Source organism: Alosa pseudoharengus, unplaced genomic scaffold (assembly GCF_046254945.1).
Source record: "Alosa pseudoharengus isolate Yale_2024_CS ecotype anadromous, Long Island Sound unplaced genomic scaffold, YU_APseudo_1.1 YU_APseudo_1.1_scf_20, whole genome shotgun sequence".
In the NCBI taxonomy this organism is placed as follows: Eukaryota; Metazoa; Chordata; class Actinopteri; order Clupeiformes; family Clupeidae; genus Alosa; species Alosa pseudoharengus.
In genome coordinates, this window is record NW_027468664.1 from 3,404,074 (window position 1) to 3,416,101 (window position 12,028).

Genomic DNA, 12,028 nt, shown 5'->3' on the forward strand with positions numbered 1-12,028 from the left:
ACCTGAGGTGGTCTGAGTGCATGTGGCTGATGTAGATGAGGTCAGCGTTGCACAGCCTGTCCAGGGAGTCGGGCGGAGGCTCGTGTAGCAGCCACCAGCCACGAGCGAACGCAGGGCCCGTCAGCCAGGGGTCAAACATCATCCTCCGCTCACCCAACTTCAGCTCCATACATGCATGAGTGAGATACGTCAACTAGAGAGAGACAAAAAATGGAGAGAGAGAGAAGAAGAGAAAAGGGGAGAGCGATTGAAATTGAGATGTTTTTTTTCTTTCATTTTTTCATTGCCTGTGTAATTAGTTTTTTTCTGTGAATATAGTTACGTATAAGTATAATAAGTATATATCGGAACTCCCCCTATTACTGTCGGTCCCGTATTTCCACCGTCTTGCGTGTATGTGTCACTTAATATCCATTTCTATACAAACCAAGACAGCGGACTCCTAAAGAAACGCAACCACCCACACCATAGGTGTATCTAAATTAGCTATGTACCAAAAAGGACATTTTACCGTGACTCGAAGAGCTGTAAACAGTGTTGTAAGGCTGCGTGTACACAACCGCTTGGAGCTCCAATGGAATTTTAATTTCATGACGAGAATTCTCGGTCTAACCGTTCATGTGCCGTTGAAACGGTGTAAATAGGCGACCCATCAGGCCAGCACTATAACTCCGAGCGTGGTAAACAAAATCGGATATTTCAGGCAGTAAATGCTCTCGTTAAGAACCAAACCAGATTTTGTTCAAATCTACACATCTATGGCTACTGAAAAATGTAAAGTTAATTTAGTAAATGTTATTTTGAAGTGTTAAAAAACATCGTTGTTTTAGAATTTCTGAACAAAAGTGGTGATAATTGGGGGTGTTACGATATACTCTTTTGATCCCGTGAGGGAAATTTGGTCTCTGCATTTATCCCAATCCGTGAATTAGTGAAACACACTCAGCACACAGTGAACACACAGTGAGGTGAAGCACACACTATTCCTGGCGCAGTGAACAGTGAGCTGCCTGAATTTTTGATCATACCCGGGACACCGAAACACCGGTGCACATGAAATTTGGTGGGTATGTAGCCCCACTAGACTTTTACGGAAAAATTTTGTTTGGCCCCCGGCCAAAATTTTGCCCTTCCAATGGGGAAAATAAATAAATAATTTGTAGGCCTACAATGGATTTCACGTAGGCCTGGATAAAAAAAAAAATCACAAAGCCTCATTCACTTCCATTCGGGCACGGAAAGTGAAAGTCAGTAGGGGAAGTGCAAACTCTGTTTACGTGGCTGCAGCGCTGCATGCGACCGGCACCTGAGCTGAGCCTGCATAAGCGGCCCTAGAAGGAGATTGTCGGGGTTGTCATATGACGCCAGTCGCGCGTGTGATGGTGGTCATGTTTTGGCGCTCTATAAGCACAATAAATTGAAATTGAATTGAATATGAGACGACTCAACGTTGTCGAAAAAGGTGAGTTTGTGATGAATAACAAACGAACGATCATCGTCATCAAGTTTTATGAAATGAATTAAAATCTTCATAAATCCAGGCTGAGTTTGCCACGGTTAGCCTAAATCAGGGATTCCCAAACTGTGGTACGCGAGCTGCCACTAGGGGGTACGCGAGATGAAAAGGGCAATGGCGGAAAGGAGTTAAAAATTATTAATGAATTAATAATCTAATTAATTCATAAATAATACATACTTTTGAATCGAGTTATAATAATATGGAAATGTGAAATTAAAGGAAATCATTTGTAAACTCTATAATAGGCTATGTATTCATTAAAATATAAGCTACACACAATACACATGATTTCCTGCGGGCAGCCAGAATATCTGGCGCGTTAGTTTTGTTTAAGTATAGGCTAGGTAGCTAAAACTGGCTAAAAACAGGGACACTGTCCAAAAGGCCTAATTAAAGCGATCGAAGAGAAGAAGCGAGAGAAACAGAGCAGGACACAGGTAACGATGGGATGGGGAGCAGACTAATGAAGGTGGAGGTGAAGCGCAGGAGGATAAAAGAGAACGAGACAGAAAAGACTGCGTGAAGAAAATGAAAGTATGATGAGGCATACAGCCCTATAGGCTTCACGTGGATTGGGAGACAGACTGCCCAAAGCCACAGTGCCTGGTCTGCAGTGAGATGCTATCTAACCATTCTAGTGTGGTTTTTCATTTTAGCGTGAGAGCTCATAGACCAGTTGCACATTTTGATTATGTTATCATGTAGGGCGGCTAATTAAACACGATGCCTGGAATGCGTCAATAGAATGTGTTACTTTTTTTATGTGTTGGATGGTGGGGGTACGCGAGCTGAGTCAGGATGTAGAAGGTGGTCCGCGGGGAAAAAAGTTTGGGAACCGCTGGCCTAAATAATCAGACAGATAGCTTGCAGAGAAGCAGCCCGTTATCACATAGCCTATAGGCTACTATTTTTTTGGTAGGCATTAGGCAAACTAAGCTACATGTCTGCTGATAGTTTCTCACATTTCATTTTAGCAAGAAGAATGAATGATGGAAGTAATGCATCACATTAATTATTTTATTCAAAATGGTGAAATGCCTAAATCCTATCACTAGTATTTTGGGTGTTGTTTGAAGCCAAGATGCCCACTGAAAAGAGTCAGATTCAGGAGAGGGAGAGACAATTCAGGGAGGCAGCAATCACTGCAGGGTTGGCTGCGAAAAAGCCAACCAGCAGGTGAGACAGAGACTTTGCACTGTGATAAAGATGACATGACACTGTGTAGACGAATTGATTAATTAATCAGACTCATATTTTAGCCTACTAATGGCAATGTTTCATAATTACATTACATTTAAGGTGAGGAGCAGTCACAAGCCTCCAGACTATGTGAGGAAAATGTGGACCAGGAGGAGGCACAGGACAGGAAGGCCTAAGTGATGATCACCAAATATGAGATGAGATGACCATGCTAGAAAGTACAGGATTAAAGAGCTGCATGCTAAATAATTGTAATCTAAAAAAAAACATAGGCTATTTTAGAGGTCATTTCAAAGATCTTGCCTGAGCAGAACATAAATACCACTAAGGGCATTAAAATAATGAGGTTTAGGTTAAGTTAAGGTGATTGAGTGCTGTATTTGAGTGTTTTACTGCTTTGTGTATATATTTAAAAAAAGACGCTGTTATTTTCAGTCCTGCATAAAGCCTGTGAGTTTTTTAATTTTTATTTTTTTCAGAGCAACTGCCCCTCAAAATTCCTGTGCACGTCCCTGATTGGTGTATTTGTAGAAAACCATAAATGCTGTTACCAAGCAAATTGATATCAGCGCTGTAATTGTATCTTTCGACTGTCCTCTTCTTTTCTGACCATATAGTCTACAGGAGCTAAGTGAGTTAGCCACAATGCGTTCGCTAACGTGATGGTTTTCTAATGGAAAATATAGGCCTACCTGAAAGATAACCTGTCTATGAAGCATCCTAAACAGGCTGGGACATTTCTGCTTGCTAAATAGGTTTTTCTGCTGTTGATTCGCTCACAGTCCTTGGTGGCCCTGTCAGTGCAAGTGTTGCATTAAGACCACAAAAATCTGAGCTGACGTTCATTCCCAAACACTGCTACTTCAATCCTCTATTTTCAAGCGTTAAGGAAGAACATGGCTCAAAGTAGGCCTAAAGTAACTAGGGCTGAGACGACGTAATTGACTACACTACATAAATTTGTCAAAGTGAATCATTGTGTCAACTCGTCACAAATGTAGATTTATTAATGCACCCGTGATGATCTACATCTCCATTCAAACCAAATGTTTTGAGCGCACTTTGAGAGACGTATCCAGGAGAGGGCTGTACCTGTTGTACGTGCTACAAAATCATTCTGTGCGATGGATGATTTACCAACGTTACGTCTGATACAGTTTTATGGCTATACATGCATGAGACTGAGACGCTTGTTTGTTTGTTTGAAGTGCGTGTTTAGGTTGTGATAGGTGAATCGGTGTGCTTTGATTCCAGCTTGGTAGTTGTAGTCTTTGCGATTAAAAAGCATGTGTGTCTGTGAAGTATCCAAACAATGATAACACTTTCATTATGGCTGCTTTAGCCACAGACCTTCAGCTAGGCTACTGTACAGTGGGTCCCATTTAGAAGTGGCCACTTCATTCGCGCTTTCTGTGATTCACGCAGCTGGGTGAAATGTATTACAACTTTTCACCAAGAGGTGGCAGCTTAAGTCCGCTTGATACTGTAAGCCAGATGTTTTCAACCACTGGTCTGAGGACATTGCTGGTGTTCCCTGACTATGGATTCAGTAGCCTAGTTGCAATGTGGAAATTAGGGCTGGGATAAACTATTATTTTTTAAATGATTAATCTAGCGATTATTTTTTCGATGCATCGATTAATCAAACGATTCATTTTTTCAGTCTGATCTCCCCATTAATTGACTAATAGCAACTTATTCATGTTGATTTACATATCTGAATGAAAAAACATGAATTCCTTAACATTGCAATATATGTTTATTGCACTTAAAATGCCAAAATAAAAGACTATACAAGTGCAAAGTAATGCATTCTTAGTCAGAGTCAGCATTCAATAAAGTTCAGTAGTGTATAGGTCTAATTGAGTGCCTGTCACTTTAAGACGTTCGTGAGGGAATCCTTGCAATTGTAACATTAACACAGTTAAAAGACTGCTGATGTGTGGATGCAATTCATAACGTAGTTAGTTCAAATAGCGTACTATGTTGTGATAAGACCTTAGCAGAGTTAACTTTAATGCAGCAGTTTTGAACAAATTTGCGCAGCATGGTCACGATGCTAAGCGCATTTAATAGCAATTTAGCCAGCCGTGTTCTATACACTGCTTCTATGTGGCAACAGCAATCCTTCAACAATCGTGAATATTTTGTTAAATGCACATGCGGGCTCGTTAGCTCGAGAGAGCGGGTGGGGCAAGGAAAGGCTGTGTGCATAAAAAGCGCAGCTCAATGAAAGGATTTTATCTTATCTTTAATTTAAATAGTACAACATAGAACATCAATGTGTGGTGACTGGTGGTGGGAACACTGAAGTCGTAAAATCAAAAATATTTAGCGGCACACGTTATGCTTGACAAATCGACGCGCATATTTTGCGTCAACGTATTTTTTGCGTTGACGTCATCGATTACGTCGACGTGTTGTCCCAGCCCTAGTGGAAATCAGTATTTCTCCCACGAACAATAACGGACGCAGCTCTCAACTTGGCCCGTTAAAATCTAGCTACGCATTTCATGAAGGCCCTTTTGGACATGTGAGTTATTTGTACCACTGGTTAGATGTAAAACTGCATTTCGTTTTAGACTATTGGTATTTAATTTGTGCATTGACAATAAAGTTGAATATCATATGAACTAAAGATGACTAAAATCTTGCAAATGTAGAAGAAGAAACATTCACAAAATCCATAGCATGACCTCTCTTCTTGATAGCTGTTGAAAACTGCATGGAAATGACAGGGATTGTTTTGTTAGTAAATAAATAAATAAATAAATAAATAAATAAATGTAAAACTGATACCTTCTGCTTTCCCCAATTACAATGTAGCCTACAGGTGTGCATGACCTTTCATCAGTCCAGTTGCAATGGATGAACTGTGATGAACTGCCCTACTTGTGATTGTTTAGAGATTTTAAAGGTTTTATAACAATGCTACAACTTTTTTGGCTAGTGCTACAAATCTATTCACCTTCGCAGCGCCAGTAGGCTACTTGCTGTGCGGCCTGCACACACACACACAGGCATACCAAACAAGCATACACAAAAGTTTCAAGAGTGGGGGATGGAGTAGAAGATGGATACAAATTGATTAGTGCTGCTTATGTTCGCGGAACGGATGTACAGGACTGGCGGTCATACTTTGTCTACATCTAGTTTAACTACATATACTTTTCATAAAATATCCTGGTTGTTCGTGGATAAATGTTACTTCATATGAATTCACTTGATACATTCCGAGGTAGCCTACTGCCAATCCATCAGAAACTTGCTGAAATATTGTGTTCCAATGCTTTCATGGACTCTCTCTGGACTTCTTTCTTGATTGTCTTAGATAATGACAACTATGACCTTACAACTGATAAAACAGATATAATTTCACTAAATCAGTGATTTAATACATACATGTAGGTAAGAAATTAATGTAATAAATTTTTTAACCTTCCCACTTACTTCCTGCAAGCGTAATTATTATTGGTTTATTACGTTGGTGGGAAATGATTACATTGGCAGGATTATTATTTTTAAAACGTGCAGCTTTTTATTACATTGGTGGTTTATTAGGTTGGTGGTCAGAGGCGCAGCTTGTCAATAGGCAAACCAAGCAACTGCTTGGAGCCCCGAGCCGCTAGGGGGCCCCCGACCTGGTCTCAGTGCGTTTGCCGGTGGGTCAAGCGAGAATTTCGTCCATAGTGATTGAATGATGGATTTTGCGTGCTCCTACCCTATTGTACAAACAGTACGTGCATATGTAGGCCCTATGCTATGGCCTTATGAACAGCGGATCTGTGTTCAAAAAAGTTCAAAGAATCCGCACATATTTAGGCAACTGTGGTAAACGTCAATCGAGGGTGCAGTGATGACGGATCATCGGATTTTGGCATTTAGCCTACTCAATGAAGTTATAGTAGGCTAATGTTAATTGGCAGAAAGATTGAAGATGGTTTGCTAAATCTATACGACAGTAGGCCTAAACTTCAGCTAGCTAGCGACAGTTACAACTAGTCAAGCAAGGAGCCGATTGACAAAGTGCGTCAAAAACACACACCCTTTCTTCTTTGTTACATTGCTCCGGAACTGTTCATTGCAGCGAGATAAATGTGCATTGCGTGACAGAGCAGAAGTGGGGCTTTCCAACAAGACTACGCACTTGTCTGTACGACCAAGTATGAAAAGAAAATCATGAAATTAAATCAGATCTTGGGCCTAACTGTTTTATATTTTGTCTCGTAAAATGTTGAAGGAGATGTGGTTCTAAACTGCTTACATATACTTGGCACCAATGCCACCTCCGCAGAGCGAAGCACTTTTGGTAATTGTGAGACCGGGCAAGAGGTAGATTATAGGCATTTAAAACAACACTGCAGTTTATCTGGCGCTAATCACTGGCGTCCTCCGTGCTGGCAGTCTTGCCTTCTCAGTCTGTTGCTGCAAAGTCGGATGGCGGCGGCGGTGGTGGGAGAGGTGCAAGAGTAGGAGAGTTCCTGCCAAGACAATCCTTGTGCCAACGACCACTCAGAGATATGACCGAAGAAAATAAAAAAAAAAGCCTGCTCAGCTAGACTGCTTCCTTCCTAGTTTAGACAAGGCTGTCTGACTATGTAGAGTATGTTTTTAGCAATGCAGCAGGTTCAAGAGGTCACCTAACAGGAAGTCCAGCTGGCTGAAGATGATGAATGTTTTATAGGAAGTTAAGCCAAGCATGGGTGCGCGCGCGCACACACACACACACACACACCTACCCTGCCCCATTCCCACCCAGTGTTGCATTCTAAGATGTTTTAAAAGCATCAAACACTGAACACATGGTGTCTGGCTAAGCTTCCCACATATGGGAAAATTAAATCAAATAGCATCATATTTACAGTCTATACTTCTCTTCTACGTTCACCTGCACACCCTACTCTCGTTTGAATTACTCGCAAACCCGTGATCGCATAGATATGGCAAGCATATCAGATGAAAGAGGAGACACAGGGCTATCCATTGGTACCATCCTCGATCCTTGGTATCGATCCTTTTGGCTTATAAAAACAGACGAAGTGACTGCAAAATAATAACGTCATGTACACAAACCAACGCTGCACACCCATTAGGCTACTCTCGTTTGAATTACTCGCGGACCCGTGATCGGATAGATATGCCACGCACGTCAGATGAAAGAGGAGACACAGAGCTATCATTTGATATCAAGTAGGCCTACATCCTTCTGGGTTATAAAACAGACGAAGTTACAGCAAAATAATAACTTCATATAGCTGCATATTACCCCACGTTTACGATTTTTTTGTCTGTTTTTGTGGCAAAGCATGTTTATAATCCAACGCTTTCGTGTGTTTCTCTATGGCAAAGCATGTTCATAATCCGGTTTTGAGATCCTAGCAAATTCTTGCATGGCATCCAATTCAAGGCTCACATTGCATCCCAATTTGTTCAACAAAGAAACCCCTTTTTTGCCTCTACTTTGTTCATGGCAATGCAGTAAAAATATGTTGTAGAGAATCATTATGAGTGCATACACCATGCACTTAAAAAAATATTTTAGAGATACATGTCAAAATATAAGAATTTTTATAATACGCTTTTTGTATTTTTATTATTTAACATAATAACCTAATGGTGATATAACATAATGGTGATAACACTTGTCGGTAGGGCCCCCTTGGAATTTTTGCTTGGGGCCCCCACAGACTCTAGAATCGCCTCTGTTGGTGGTAAGTTTTTACATTGGTGGGTGCTACACACACACACACACACACACACACACTCACGGTCACTTCACCGGGCTGCAGCTCCTGGGTTTCCATTGGGTCGGTGAGCCAGGGGTCAGGAGGATTCAACTCCACAAGGTCCAGACCACCATCAGGCCCATCTGCCCACACGACCTCTGTTCATGCAACATCAACCACACACACACGCACACACACATGCACTCGCGCACGCACACATTCACACACACACACACACACACACACACACACACAATACAACAAAAACACACACACCACATACACACAATACAGCACACACACACACACACACACACACATACACACACAATACAACAAACACGCACACGCACACACACACACACACACACACAATACAACAAAAACCCACACACCACATACACACAATACAGCACACACAAACACACACACACACACACACAATACAACAAACAAACACACACACACACACACAATACAACAAAAACACACACACCACATACACACAATACAGCACACACACACACAATATATAACAAAAACACACACACCACATACACACAATACAGCACACACACACACAATATATAACAAAAACACACACACCACATACACACAATACAGCACACCCACACACAGAGACCAGTTAGACTATATACAAACTAGATGCAGGAGGAGGAAATCCAAATGTAAACAGGATTCAGACCAGATTCCGATTCAGATATACAGTAGATTCAGATTCTCATCTTATTATAACTGGATTTCCAGACTGTACAGGATGAGGTACATTCAAATTCTCATACATAGCCAAATGTTTACAAACATTCAAATTCTCACACATAGCCAAATGTTTACAAACATTCAAATTATCATACATAGCCAAATGTTTACGAACAGTTTTCTCTATTTGCTTCAATTTCTCTGCGAACGTTTTCGAACACTTCCAAACACTTTGAGGAGGTAGTTCTCCGCAAATATACATTGGAACTGGATGAAGGATTATCGTTGAAATGTTAACACCAAATTGTTTAAAATGTAACTGTTCAGAGACATTCATGAGAACTGTTTATGCTCGCCACGAATGTTGACCATTGTTTGTCCCGAATTTGAACACCTCAGGGAGCTCTGGCCACGAACGTTGACCATTGATTGTGGCGAATTTCAACACCTCAGGGTGTTCTGGCTTACCGAGTTCATCCTGCATGAAGCTGTCGGGGGGGTTGACGTACTGCATGGTCGCCACGTTGAGCTTCCAGTAGTGCTTTGTACAGCGGACTGTCCTGTCGCAGGAAGTACAGATGTAAGCTGATCACACAAGGCAACTTTCTGAGCACCTCTTCCGAGCAATTTTGCTGGGGAATGTTACTGTGTATTGTAGTTCTGGAACACTTCCCTTTAATATTGAAAGTTTTTTTTCTGAAGAACTTTAATCATCATTAGCCAAATTTGAATCATTGTCGGATCAGAACACATGGAACAGGTTTTGTGGTTGCCCAGCAACATTGCTGAAAAAGGTGGCCCAAGTATCCTCACCTTAAGAGTAGGGCGAGGCAAGGCAAGACACAAAGCACATCCCTCTCAGCGGTGCAGCGGTGATTCATTTTATAAGCTCAGGCCAAATGCTCAGGGGGGTATTCCAAGTATGTGGTTTAGTGACAGACCTGGGTAAGTTAACTCAGAGTAAGTGCTAAACCTCCTAATAGAAGAGCTGTATGGCTTCATCCTCCTAAGTAAACAATGGCACGGGGCTCTTGTTGCGGGAGCCAGAAAGCCTTTGAATTGGTTTAGAAGTTTTAAATGCCATGATGTCATGGCTCCTGCTCACATTTAATTCAGGTTTCATTGTCATCCTGGTTTTGATATTTTGTCATGAAAAGGTTTTGATATTTGTCTATGAAAAAAGGCGTTGCCCCCCCCCCCCCCGCACGCCCATTGTTTATTGTTTATTTTCTCTGTTTGTTGTTTATTGTTTATTTACTGCTGACCACCGACCGACCTGCCGTCCATGTCCTCGATGTCCTTGATGAAGACGCCTCCTTGGTGCTTGCACTGGTTCCTGCACGCGCGCAGCTGCCCCTCGCTGCTCCTGAAGATGATGTAGCACTTGCCGTCCGCAGGGCTCCTCCTGAAGTTGATGCCTTTGTAGTAAAAATTATTTGTAAGAAAATAACGAATGTGATTAACTTCATCAGTCTGTCTGCCTCATATTTGCATAACTGATGATTGTGCCTGGTGAAGACACGCCTCGACCATTTGCAAATCAAGTCTTTTGTCATGTACAGCTTTTGTCTTATGCCAGACTTCACCATAGGTGGTCGGCGCCAATTAAGCATGCATATGTCCGGGGCGTGTCTGAACTTTTCCACTGCAGCAGACAAAGAGCCTACTAACAGGATAAAAGGCAGTGACATAGGAGAGTCAAGAGGTGACTTGAACAAAGGCAACTTGTTTCATGTTTTCCTCCGAGCCGGCTTGTAATAAACCTGGGAGTGTTCCCTTTCTTAACACAGTTCAGTTTGCTTCCACGTCATTTTTAATTCTCACCACACCTTCCTTCAGTGACCCGACGGCTTCGGAGTCCAGGGTCAGCACGCTCTGCGCAACCTGAGATGCCATGGTGACAGCCGAAGCCTCCATCGAGTCTGTCACAAAAAAAAGGGCAACCATCTTCTCGTCATTTAAAACAAATATGTACTTATTTTACCTTTTACCATTTTAAATATGCACGGGAGATACACACACACGCACACACACAATTGGCAAGTCAATAATTGTGGAGTTTGAAAGGGATGCAATTACACCAACAACTACCAAAACCCAATCAATGTTGAAATGTTAACTATATGCAACAATTTATTGTAAATTAACTTCCTTCCTGTCAATGGACATGTCATCATACAGATGCAATTGAAAAACAGAGTGAAAATGGTCTACTCCAGTGGTCCCCAAACTTTTTCTTCAGAGGGCCAGCTCACTATGCCTCAAGGGCGTAGGTTTGGTCTCAGCTTTGGTGGGGACACATCCACAACTCCTGTTGTCACGATTCCAACATTATTGTTTCAATACCAATAGCAAGTGAAGAATCTCGATTTCGATACTATTGTGATTTTTAAAAAAATTTATTTGGTTTGTGAGATCATTCACATCAGTGGCAATCATATAATTTGATTGACCCTCCACACACACACTCATAGAAAGTGATGGTTGTCATAGGTTTCTTTTTCATATTTTGGAATTCATATAAACTATAAATCAGGGCTTGAATTATCTTTTTGTCTTTAAGGGGGTCTCTCAATCTCATAAAAAGTTGGCACACCCTGCGCATAGCCTAACAAGGCGATACAATTAAATAGCCTAGGGGCAAGTTGCACTTTTGCACAGTATGCGTACGGTAGGCCTAGGGCTTTACCTTGACACGCACACAACAGAGAGGTTTTTTTTATAGAAATTAATTCATTTTAGTGCTGTCAAACGATTAAAAATTTTAATCACGATTAATCGCTGAATTCCTATAGTTAATCACGATTAATCACATATTTTATCGCATGATTAAAATTCTATTATTTTGCATTTCTGAACTTTC

General features: G+C 41.3%; 1 protein-coding gene across 1 annotated transcript in view; it reads right to left on the minus strand.

Moving 5' to 3' along the window:
- Window positions 1-12,028, minus strand: part of LOC143136538 (cytidine monophosphate-N-acetylneuraminic acid hydroxylase-like) — a 94,638-nt gene that overhangs the window by 50,539 nt on the left and 32,071 nt on the right. The window contains exons 3-7 of the mRNA XM_076297254.1: window positions 10,995-11,087; window positions 10,442-10,583; window positions 9,634-9,725; window positions 8,488-8,603; window positions 3-193 (exon numbers count right to left, since the gene is read on the minus strand). Of these exons, the coding sequence (XP_076153369.1) occupies window positions 3-193; window positions 8,488-8,603; window positions 9,634-9,725; window positions 10,442-10,583; window positions 10,995-11,082 (629 nt within the window). The 5' untranslated portion in view covers window positions 11,083-11,087. The remainder of the gene's footprint in view (window positions 1-2; window positions 194-8,487; window positions 8,604-9,633; window positions 9,726-10,441; window positions 10,584-10,994; window positions 11,088-12,028) is intronic.